This window comes from Oncorhynchus gorbuscha, linkage group LG06 (genome assembly GCF_021184085.1).
Source record: "Oncorhynchus gorbuscha isolate QuinsamMale2020 ecotype Even-year linkage group LG06, OgorEven_v1.0, whole genome shotgun sequence".
NCBI classification, from domain to species: domain Eukaryota; kingdom Metazoa; phylum Chordata; class Actinopteri; order Salmoniformes; family Salmonidae; genus Oncorhynchus; species Oncorhynchus gorbuscha.
The window spans coordinates 83,560,547-83,573,274 of NC_060178.1; the positions used below are offsets into that span (position 1 = coordinate 83,560,547).

The window sequence follows — 12,728 nt, forward strand, 5'->3', positions numbered from 1 at the left end:
CGGCTCAAACCGAGAGTAGAGCCACTGAGTTTCCTACCTTTAGCCCTAGTCGGCCAGCAGTAGTATATCAAGCACGCCAGAAGAATGAGCATCCCTGTTTCTATTGTCATAAAGTAGGACATATGATTAATGATTGCTTCCTGCTTAAACGCAAACAAGGGATGCCTCTTCGTGCCAAGCCACCAACAGGTGTTGCTCTAATTCGTACGGTTGTGAGGTCTGCAACAAAACAGGTGCCTCAGGGTAACTGTAGTTTGAAAGACCCAGTCCCCGATCGCCGTTATGAACCATTCATTTGAGGGGTTTGTGTCCCTAACGAATGACGAAGCGTCTCAACGACCGGTTAAAATCCTTATAGATACTGGTGCTGCTCAGTCGTTTATATTGTCTGATGTGTTGCCCTTATCTGACGATACATACTGTGGTTCCAGTGTGTTAGTGCAGGGTATTGAAATGGGTTTTGTCCCAGTACCATTGCACTTTGTAAATGTACACTCTGAGTTAATCAGTGGAATATTCAGAGTGGGGGTACGTCCTATGTTGCCAGTGAAAGGTGTGACCTTTATAATGGGTAACGATATTGCCAGAGGAAAGGTAGTACCCATATTGGAAGTATTGGATAAGTGACCACTCTCTCTCGAATGAGCTGGCACAGAGTTATCCACATGTGTTCCCCGCTTGTGCTGTCACTCGTGCTCAGGCACGACAAGAGGGTGACGTGATAGATTTGTCGAACACTGTATTGTCGAACACTGTACTGTTCAAAGAGGTTGATCAAGAAGATGGATTGTGTGATACCTCTGAGAAGCTGATCACCTCTGACAAACAGCCCAGGAAAGAATCAAAGAACGTTGAACTTATTGCATCAATAAAGTTACCAGTCACTCGTGAGCAGCTGATTGCTAACCAAAAGTGTGACAAAAGTGTTGTCTCATTGGAAGATGTGAAGAAGAAGAACGTGGCTTACTTCATTGATGGTAATCTCCTCATGCGTAAATGGAAATCCCATGTTGACGCGGATGGAGATTGGAATGCTATTTACCAAATAGTGATTCCTACAGCCTTTCGACAAAATGTGTTATCCCTTGCTCATGATCACCAGTGGTCTGGTCATTTAGGAATCACAAAAACTTATGATCGGATCCTTCGACATTTCTTTTGGCCGGGTTTAAAACAAGATGTGGCTCAGTTCTGTCGGACATGCCACACATGTCAGATAACAGGAAAACCAAATCAGGTTATTCCTCCCGCTCCTCTTTGTCCCATACCTGTCATAGGTGAACCTTTCGAGCATGTGGTGGTTGATTGTGTCGGACCGTTACCGAAGACAAAATCGGGTAACCAGTTTTTGTTAAGATAATGTGTTGGCAGATGCTTTGTCTCGTGTGTGAAAATGATTTCTGTATGTTTTGCAAGGTTGTTGCTTTGTTGTGAGTATTCATTGAAATACTGTAGTCGCAACCCCTAGGGTTGCTCTTTTAAGGGTGGGAGTGTTACGGATACAGTTAGCCTGTGTGTGTGTGTATCCTGTGTGTGTGTTTCTTTTCTCTCCTTCTCCCCTCACAGGTGAAAACCATCACTCCCCAATCAGTCAACAATCAATCAATCAGAAGACACACCTCCGTTTAGTTTTACTAGCGTTTAAGAGCAATTGGAGGCCACGGAGGAGTGTTGTATGGCATTGAAGCTTGTTTGGAGGTTTGTTAACAGTGTCCAAAGAAGGACCAGATGTGGTGTTGTCTGCGTAGAGGTGGATCGGGGAATCACCCACAGCAAGAGCGACATCATTGATATATGCAGAGAGAAAAGTCGGCCCGAGAATTAAACCCTGTGGTACCCCATAGAGACTGCCACAGGTTCGGACAACAGGCCCTCCAATTTGACACACTGAACTTTGTCTGAGAAGTAGTTGGTGAACCAGGCGAGGCGGTCATTTGAGAAACCAAGGCTGTTGAGTCTGCCGATAAGAATACGGTGATTGAAGACGGCTGCAGTACTGTCTTTTATCGATGGCGGTTATGATATCGTTTAGTACCTTGAGCGTGGCTTGAGGTGCACCCGTGACCAGCTCGGAAACCAGATTGCACATCGGAGAAGGTACGGTGGGATTCGAAATGGTCAGTGATCTGTTTGTTAACTTGGCTATCGAAGACTTTAGAAAAGGCAGGGCAGGATGGATACAGGTCTATAACAGTTTGGGTCTAGAGAGTGTGTCACCCCCTTTGAAGAGGGGGATGACCGTGGCAGCTTTCCAATCTTTAGGGATCTCGGACGATACGAAAGAGGTTGAACAGACTGGTAATAGGGGTTGCAACAATGGTGACGGATAATTTTTAGAAAGAGAGGGTCCAGATTGTCTAGCCCAGCTGATTTGTACAGGTCCAGGAATAGAGCAAAGCACAGGCAAAGCCCTAGAGGAAAACCTGATTCAGGTCTGTTTTCCAACAGACAGAGACAAATTCACCTGTCAGCAAGATAATAACCTAAAATGCGAGGCCAAATATACACTGAGTGTTCAAAACATTAGGATCCTCTTACTTATATTGAGTTGCACCCCCTTTTGCCCCCAGAACAACCTCAATTCATTGGGGCATAGACTCAACAAGGTGTCGAAAGCGTCCACAGGGATGCTGGCCCATGTTGACTTCAATGCTTCCCACAGTTGTGTCAAGTTGGATGGATGTCCTTTGGGTGGTGGACCATTCTTGAGCGTGAAAAACCCAGCAGTGTTGCAGTTCTTAACACCCTGAAACCAGTGTGCTAGGCACCTACCACCATACCCCGTTCAAGGGCACTTAAATATTTTGTCTTGCCCATTCACCCTCTGAATGGCACACACAATCCATGTCTCAAGGATAAAAAAAATCCTTATTTAAATCTCTCTCCTCCACGTCATCTACATTGATTGAAGTGGATTTAACAGATGACATCAATAAGGGATCATAGCTTTCACCTGGATACACCTGGTCAGTCTGTCAGGGTATTCAACGCTCACCCTACGAGGTCCGGCACCTGCTGGTTTTCTGTTCTAGCTGATATTTAAAATTGCACCCACCTGGTGTCCCACATCTAAATCAGTCTGTAATTAGAGGGGAACAATTTTAAAAAGCAGTGGAACTGGCTTCAAGGTCCAGAATTGAATTGGAAGGATTTATGTAATGGAGAGAGCAGGTGTTCCTAATGTTTTGTACACTTCATGTACACTGGAGTTGCTTACCAAGACGATATAAATGTTACAGAGTGGCCTAGTCACAGTTTTGACTTAAAATCAGGTCAGAAAAAATCTATGGCAAGACTTGAAAATGGCTGTCTAGCAATGATCAACAACCAACTTGACAGAGCTTAAAGAGTTAAAAAAATAATAAATGTGCAAATACTGTACAATACAGGTGTGCAAAGCTCTGAAAGACTTACTCAGAACAGAAAGACTCACAGCTGTAATCGCTGCCAAAGGTAATTCTAACATGTATTGACTCAGGGGTGTGAATACTTATGTGAATGTGTTATTTCTGTATTTCATTTTCAAAAATTAGCAAACATTTCTAAAAACATGTTTTCACTTTGTCATTATGGGGTAATGTATGAGAAAATAGATGTAATCCATTTTGAATTCAGGCTGTAACACAAAATGTGGAAGTCAAGGGGTATGAATACTTCCTGAAGGCACTGTAGGTATTCAGATGTATACCTTGTTTTTTTTATTAAATTGAGGGTTCATATAAATTATCATAATAAAATATATTTGGTCATGGAATAACATTTGGGGAAATCGGTTCTAGACTTTATTTTCCTTATCCATTATTAAATAGCCTGCCTAAAAGATATCATGAGTCTTGTAAAACCAGGTAGAATTGCAGAAAATTATCTTAAGAAAAGAAAAAAATGCATCAGTCCCTCAAATTAAATTAAATAAAGCTGGTGTTGTAAACAAATATAGACTCTCTCAATAAACAATACTACAAAAGTGAATAAGGGTGCTCTGGGGAAAATAGCTAGGAACCCCTGATCTAGAATCTAATGCTCTAGTGGACAAATGTGTTCCTTCAGTACCCCCCTTTCCTTCTCCCTTCCCCCTCTCCTTCTCTACCACTTTCATGGTTGGCCAGTGAAGAGGGCATACCGTGCGAGTAGAAATCAGGCCCAACATTGAGGGGGAGGTCCTAATTCTTAGGACATGCTCTTTCAGGTTTAACCAATTAAAACCACAGAGAGAGAAAATTGCCATTCAATAACCGAATCAGCTGATTTGCATTTGGCAATAAAGGTTTGAAGGCTCCAGCGGTCCGCTACTGAAGTGTCTGTTACCTGTATGTCCTGCAGTAGTTCTTGTTTCCTGCGCCGTATGCTCTCCAACTCCTGTTTCTCCTTAGGACTCAGATCATGAGGCACTGAGAAAGGGAGAGAGAGAGCGAGTGTGTGAAGTAGAAAGTGAGGATAATAGTGCTCTGGGTTACCATGGCCACACAGAGCCTACATCCATCAAATTACACCCCAAACTCCAACCCTCTTCTAGCCAACTACTGAGGTGACATACCCCCACATACACCTTACAAACCAGCCCCCCGCCACCCCATGCCAATTAAGCACTCAAGCGCCACACCAAGTACTCACAAGACCAAACTAACCCTCCCAGACACACACCTGAACAATATCTGCACTACAAAAATAAGAGAAAGACAGAACACCACGTGTCCATCCGAGAGAGAAAGCTGGAAAAGGACACACATCACACCGTAGACCAACTAAACAGAGAAGCTGAAGCTGTAGACCAAAATATCAGTTCCCATTTTGAAACATGGAGATGATAATAACATCTCCCTGGTGCGTGCATACCCATTACATGAGCCCCAAATTTCATCAGGGGAGGAGAACAGAATGGATTTACATATCAGCTTATGAAGTAATCAGGCCAGTGGTATAGTTTAGAGGTCAGTGTGTGTGACAGAACACACTGTCATAGCTCTACTGCCACTGGATGTGTGGTGGCTGCACCTTCAACAACAAAACACACACTGTTGGCCTCTGCCTGTTTACTATCCTTACACACACACACGAGAAAAATCCACAAAGTCATTTAGGCTACTAAACAACAGTTTAGGTCTTCTACAAAATAAATTGAAATTACCTGCTAAAGTTCTCAATTTTATCCATTGAAGACTGTTGTGATGTGTCTTTTGTACACGTAGGCCTAGTACTCAACTAAGACGTATGTATACAGTGCATTCAGAAGAGACCCCTTCACTTTTTCCACATTTTATTACATTACAGCCTTATTCTAAGATCAATCTACATGTAACGGATGTGAAACGGCTAGCTAGTCAGCGGTGGTGCGCGCTAAATAGCGTTTCAATCGGTGACATCACTTGCTCCGAGACCTTGAAGTAGTGCTTCCCCTTGCTCTGCAAGGGCCGTGGCTTTTGTGGAGCGATGGGTAACGATGCTTCGAGGGTGACTGTTGTTGATGTGTGCAGACGGTCCCTGGTTCGCGCCCGGGTATGGGCGAGGGGACGGTGTAAAATTATACTGTTACATACACACAATACCTCATAAAGTATTGTGAACATCACCGGGACCAAGCTTCCTGCCATCCAGGACCTCTATACCAGACTGTGTCAGAGGAAGGCCCTAAAAATTGTCAAAAGACTCCAGCCACCCGAGTCTTAGACTGTTCTCTCTGCTACCGCAAGGCAAGCGGTACCGGAGCGCTAAGTCTAGGTCCAAAAGACTTAACAGATTCTACCCCCAAAACCACAAGACTCCAGAACAGCTAATCAAATGGCTACCCATACTATTTGCATTGCACCCCACCCTCCTTCACACTGCTACTACTCTGCTTATTATTACATTTACATTTAAGTCATTTATATTATCTATGCATAGTCACTTTAACTCTACCTGCATGTACATATTACCTCAATTACCTCGACTAACCGGTGTCGCCGTACAGGTACCCCCTGTATATAGCCTCGCTATTGTTATTTTACTGCTACTCTTTAATTATTTGTTCCTTTAATTTTTTACTTAACACTTTCGTAAAACTGCATTGTTGATTAAGGAGTTGTAAGTAAGCATTTCACTGTAAGGTGGTATTTGGCGCATGTGACAAATACAATTTGATAATGACAAAGCGAAAACAGTTTAACATTTTTGCAAATGTATAACATTAAAACATGTAATACCTTATTTACATAAGTATTCAGACCCTTTGCTATGAGACTCGAAATTGGCGTCAGCTGCATCCTGTTTCCATTGATTATCCTTGAGATGTTTCTACAACTAGGTTAGAGTTCACCTGTGGTAAATTAAATTGATAGGTGTGTGTGTGCCTTTAAAAATATTGTCCTGTCTATAGAAGGTCCCACAGTTGACAGTACATGTCAGAGCAAACACCAAGCAATGAGGTTGAAGGAATTGTCCGTAGAGCGCCAAGACAAGATTGTGTCGAGGCACAGATCTAAGGAAGGGTACCAAACAATTTCTGCAGCATTGAAGGCCCCCAAGAACACAGTGGCCTCCATCATCCTTAAATGGAAAACATTTGGAACCACTAAGACTCTTCCTAGAGCTGGCTGCCTGGCCAAACTGAGCAATCAGGGGGAGAAGTGCATTGGTCAGGGAGGTGACCAAGAACCCGATGGTCACTGACAGAGCTCCAGAGTTCCTCTGTGGAGAACCTTCCAGAAGGACAACCATCTCTGCAGCACTCCATCAATCAGGCTTTTATCGTAGAGTGGCCAGACGGAAGCCACTCCTCAGTCAAAAGAACGACAGCCCACTTGGAGTTGCCAAAAGGCACCTAAAAGACTCTCAGACCACGATCATCTGATCTGATGAAATCTAAATTTAAGTCTTTGGCCTGAATGCCAAGCGTCACGTCTGGAGGAAACCTGGCACCATCCCTATGTTGATGGCAGCATCATGCTGTGGTGATGTTTTTCAGAAGCAGGGACTGGGAGACTAGTCAGGATTGAGGGGAGGATGAATGGAGCAAGGTACAGAGAGATCCTTGATGAAAACCTGCTCCAGAGTGACCAGGACCTCCGACTGGGGTGAAGGATCACCTTCCAACAGGACAACGACCCTAAGCACACAGCCAATACAACGCATGAATGGCTTTGGGACAAGTCTCAATGTCCTTGAGTAGCCGAACCAGAGCCCGGACTTGAAACCGATCGAACATCTCTGGAGACCTGAAAATAGCTGTGCAGCGATGCTCCCCATCGAGCCTGAGGATCTGTGGAGAAGAATGGGAGAAACTCCCCAAATACAGGTCTGCCAAACTTGTAGCGTCATACCAAAGACTCGAGTCTGTAATCGCCAAAAAAGGTGATTCAACAATGTACTGAGTAAAGGGTCTGAATACTTATGTAAACGTGCTTTATTTATTAGCAAAAAATTCTAAAAACCTGTTTTTGCATTGTCATTATGTGGTATTGTGTGTAGATGGATGAGGAATTTTTTTTAAATCAATTTTAGAATAAGGTTGTAACCTAACAAATGTGGAAAAAGTCAAGGTGTCTGAATACTTTAACTAGGCAAGTCAATTATGAACAAATTCTTATTTTCAATGACGGCCTAGGAACAGTGTTCACTGGCAGCACGACAGATTTGTACCTCATTAGGTCAGGGATTTGAACTTGCAACCTTTCTGTTACTAGTTCACCGCTCTAACCACTAGGCTACCCTGCCGTATCAATCAATCATTTATTTGTTCATGTCATCCCACAGCATAGGAGTCATTCATGATTTGAAATGCAATCAATCACTTTAGTTTTAAAATACCTAAGCGACCATTGAATAATTTGCATAAACAATAAATAGGCCTAAACCATTACATTTCGGAAATTGCATTCACAAATGAATGTGACTGTTTTTAGTGTTTGCTGTAATAAAGGCTTCAACAGACTATCTGGTACCTAGACGAGCCAGAGCCCGGCTATTTAGTGTTGTTTACATTGTTTACAATATGTTTTCTGACCATTTGGAGCAAACAGAACCTGTTTGGCAGACATAATATGCATTGCTCCTTACCTTCTTTCCTTCTTTTTCTTGATCTCCAGTATTTTCCACAACTAGTCAAATGTATTCCACATATCAGACTTCCCCTTTACTGCCTGAGCAACCAGTAAACATTCCCGTTTCGAGTTTGTCACGTGCTCTGCATCCATTTTTCTGTCACGTGTTACGGTGTTCAGAGTTTGTTATAACCAATTTATTGGCGTGATTAGGATATGCTATATGCTATCGGTCAGGCCCTATTGCGATGCATACATGTGTCACGTAAAGAGAGCAAGGGTTGAAGGAACAAATTAGGGATTTCGGAAACAAAACTTCTCAGTCAGAAATGGCTGTAATTATGTTGCAGCTTCAGCAACACTGACAGAGCGATACACACTATTGATGTCCTGTGGTGGTCGCTGCAGCGTGGAGGAGTTTTTTTTAACAGTGCAGCAAGTCTAAGCTATATCCAGCACCAGACGAAACGGTATGAAAATTTCATATCACGATTATAATGACCAAAATGAATCACAGTATTATCTTGGTATTGTTAACAATGTTATGTGCTGTAAATGTTCAAGTACTGATACACACAATTAAATAATTTCACAACGTTTTATGTTGAAAACCAACAAACAAATCAAATTAGCAGCACTATGCACTTTGTGTGCATAAACATTAAAATAATAACATTAAAGATGTGGCCATGAGAGGTAAAAGTTTCCCTAGTGCAGGTTTTAATGAATACTACCTTAAGTAAGCAAATTAAAAGTGCATATAAAAGCAACACAAGTAAAGCAATGTGCATGTAAGAACAATACAACCATATATAAACAAATCCAATGTGCAGGTGTTGACATTAAAATAACACAAAATATGTAAACAAATCAAATGAACAGCACTGTCTGTCTGTTCTCTCCTTCATAAAGACATAAGGTGCTGCTGGCCTAACATCCTGTATGTATGTATCTTTGTTCACTTGAGATTGAAATGTAAAAATGTCAGGATATTTTCTTTGTCTCGTTTAAGTAGTGATCTGCGAGGGGAGACAATGTGCCCGCTGGCACTGAACACTCTCTCTGATGGCACGCTGGTTGCCTGGATGCACAAAAGCTTCCTGGAAACCCTGGCAAGGTGAGGCAGCTCTGATGCATGGCCCCTCCACCACACCAGTGGATCCTCTTCTGCTGGAATGGGTGGCAGAGACAGGTAGACCTTGATCTCTTCTTTCACTCTGTCTTCTGGGGTGGTTGGAATCTGACCCTCTTTACCTCTCTGCTGCCTTGTTGAGGTAATTTTTCTCAGCAACCCAGCCAGGCCTTTCCCCTCCGATGCCGCTGTGGGGGTGTTGGAGGTGCTGCTGGGGATTGTGGTTCTTCCCGAACTTGTACAGCTGTCAGCTTCAAGACCTCCTGGACAACCTCTGTGTCAACTTTTGCAGCCTCAGGCTCATCTAAAAAGCTCATTTTGAAGCATGGGTCAATGAAACAAGCCATATGTGCATGACTCTCTTTGCCTTCTCTGTGGATCTGTTGTTAAGGTCTTCTCTCATTACCCTTTTCATCTCCTTGGTCAGGGATGGCTCCGTATATCCTTTTCCACCAGAACATCACTGGTGATGTGGTCCAGTCAGGCTTGATGGCTTGATCTGAGGCAAGTGCATCTGTAAACTTGCTCAGAGGTTCAAGGAGCTGGCACAGTTTCTCCATGACACTTATGTTGGCATCCTTGGGCATCACATGCCATGTTCCTCTTTCTCCAGCCAGTGTCACTGGCTGCTGTTGGCTGAGGAAACACTCAAGCATCTTGTGTGTAGATCCCCATCGGGTCACCACATCATGGATCAGAGCTTTCTGTGGCATGTTGAGGGTAGCTTGCTTTTCACTCAGTTATCTCCTTCTCTCCCAGCTCTGAGAAGCCTTGGACCAGATGACAGCAGGCCTTGACTGCTATGTCAACTCTCTGAATTTTCAGAGCCTTTGAGATGGCCAGGTTCAAATTAGGGCCAAAGCACCCAAGCCACAGATCTGGAAACTCTTCAAAAGCCTTGATCATGTTTGTTGCGTTGTCTGTGGTTATGCAGACCAGGTCTTTCTTGTTGATCCCCCACTCTTCTAGCATATTCTCAAAAAACTCTGATGTTGTGAGCCAAGTGATCTTCTGAGAAGAACTGTATTTCCAGGCAGTTTGATTCCAGTTACCAGTCTGGGGTGAGGTAATGGATAGTGAAGCTGATGTAGGGTTAACCACCCCTGCATTCATTGGTCCAGAGGTCAGTAGTTGCAGCAAACCATGTGCCTTGAGAAACTTTTTCCAACATCAGCTTTAGCCTGGTTGGGATTTCAGTCTTGGAAAATAATGTTTGTGATGGAACTTTGTAGTGAGGCACGGCAACCTTCATCAGCCTCAGAAAACCAGGCCTCAACAATTTGAAATGGCTTCATGTCCTTTGCAATGTAAAATGAAAGGGCTGCAGTGAGGTCAAGCATTTTTTGATGTGTGTGCATAAGCAGCCTGCCTGTTAAATGCTTGAGTGCCTGTGTCACAACTGTAGATGAGGGACCAGTAGCACCACTGGGTTTGCCTGCTGCACGCCCACTCTGTGAACAAAGGAATAGCAAATGTATTATTATTATTGGTGTTGTTACATTATTAACACACACACACACACATCTATATTCTGTGTTGCATTTGAGTATATGCAATGACCCCATGCACAATTTACATAAATACAAATGAGTCTTAAGAAGACAGTGACAGTAATTGCAATGAGCCCAACAATTGGCATAAATACAGGAGTCTTGTATAGGACTCTATAGTGTTTCTCCTGTTGGAACACTTTTACAACCAAGTCGATGACTGCCGGATTTTAAATGAAAAAAATATGTTGGTTGTGTGACTAAACTACATGATGTGTTATGATGTGCAGTGGGAGAATAGAGTCTGCAGACAATGCATACAGCAGCAAAACAACATGTAGTGTTTTTACAAGAGTAGGTAACACTAAAAGCTTCAAGTTAGACAGACAAACCATGACATTTTCCCCCATTCCGAAGTCCCCACATCATGCATTGAGCTAAAAGTGAACTGACCTTGCATTCGCTATAATGTAGTGGGTGCTGGTCACGAAGATGACTCAAGAGATGTGAAGTGTTGCCCCCTTTCGCAGCAAATTTTTGTTGCATGTTCTGCAGACAGGGTGACCATCTTCAATTAAGTTTTCCTCAGTACTCTTGTAAAACCCTAAATACAACCACACTTCAGATTTGGTCCTCTTAGGAGGCTGAAAAATCTCCAGAGCACTGTCACTGCCTTCCGCCTTGTTCTCACACAAAACAAACCCTAAGTTGCATGCTGCACCTGCGTCAGACTGTTGCTAACTTTGGTTGATGCTGAATGCTAAATGCTAATGATAATTAAAATTTGAAACTAATACTCACCTTCAGAAATTTTACCATGGTTCATCTTGAAACCAGTAACCTTTTCATCCCTATGTCCAGCACCATCAAATCAATTGCAGTCAGACTCCCCTTTAGTCAATTGTGTCTTAATTATTTCATCAAAAAGTTTGCTTAAAGCATCAGACAAGCTCAGTGCATATAATTGATTTGATTAAAGCACATAGGATGCGTCTATATATGGAAAAACACACATTTAAATAATGTCGACGATTGGTCGAAAGAACAGACAGCTCTTGGTTGACCAATACTTTTTTGTTGTTGTTGTTGGGGACAGACCTAGTACACACATTTGACATTTAGCAGACGCTCTCATCTAGGGTGACTTACAGTAATGAGTGCATACATTTCATACTTCTTTTTTTCCCCCCTCTCCATACCGTCCCCGAGTGGGAATTGAAACCAACAGCCCTGACGTTGCAAGCACCATTCTCTACCAACTGAGCCACACACACACACTTTTCCTCAGCTTATACTATAGTTTTCCTACCTGATTGAGTTTGTCTCTCCCAGTCCTCCCACTGTTCCCAGTATAACACCGGTCCAGAAGCAGCTGTCTCCTAGTAACCCTTTATTCTGCCTACCAGTATCCAGACCCCACTCTCTAGCCTGGTCTACCGTTCCAGTAGACATGCAGTTCCAGTAGCAGAGCGTTGTGCCAGTCCAGCCCAGCTCAGTAAAGCTCACCAGTATTAGCGAGTCTCGCAGTTAAAGAGTTATGCCTGAGTCCAGTCCAGTCTAACCTAGTCCAGTTTAAATATAGTCCAGTCTTAGTCCTTGTCTAATCCAGTCACACAGTAGCAGCACTCTATCAATAATATAGTCCAGACTTCTCTCCCAGTACAGCAGACGAGTATTATTAGTTCTTTCCCAGTATAACCCAATTGTGTCCCAGTCCAGTCCAGTACCAGCTGTATAACCGACTGTCCCAGTCACTCTGAGCCCTCCTGCACCTGTCTGGCATTCCAATTCTGTGGTGCGATACTAAAATAACCAACACGACCCCCCCTCTCTCCTCAGCAGCCGGGCAGATTGTCTTTAACTCTTAACCTGCCAGGCTCACCGACTGTCTGTCACACCACCACACTACAGGCTCCTAATCCAACACAAAGAGAAGGGAGTATGACAAAGAACAAGGCACGAGGTTGGCTGCTCCACCACACCAGAGAGAGGGAGAGAGAGCAAGAGGAGTGTTCAGCTCAATCACTTACCTTTTGTTGAAAGATCACTGACAGTACAGGGGGTGAAACCCTCCCTCCCTCTCAACTCCTC

At 43.3% G+C, this 12,728-nt stretch overlaps 1 protein-coding gene across 3 annotated transcripts in view; it reads right to left on the reverse strand.

Annotated features, from left to right (window-relative positions):
• The window catches only part of cyth1b (cytohesin 1b), a 51,877-nt gene that overhangs the window by 22,000 nt on the left and 17,149 nt on the right, over window positions 1–12,728 (reverse strand). For 2 of the 3 annotated variants that reach the window (XM_046354323.1, XM_046354324.1), the window contains exon 2: window positions 4,306–4,388. In XM_046354323.1, the coding sequence (XP_046210279.1) occupies window positions 4,306–4,388 (83 nt within the window). Of the gene's footprint in view, window positions 1–4,305; window positions 4,389–11,946; window positions 12,577–12,728 lie in introns of those variants that run through there. The other variant, XM_046354326.1, reaches the window with a different exon arrangement.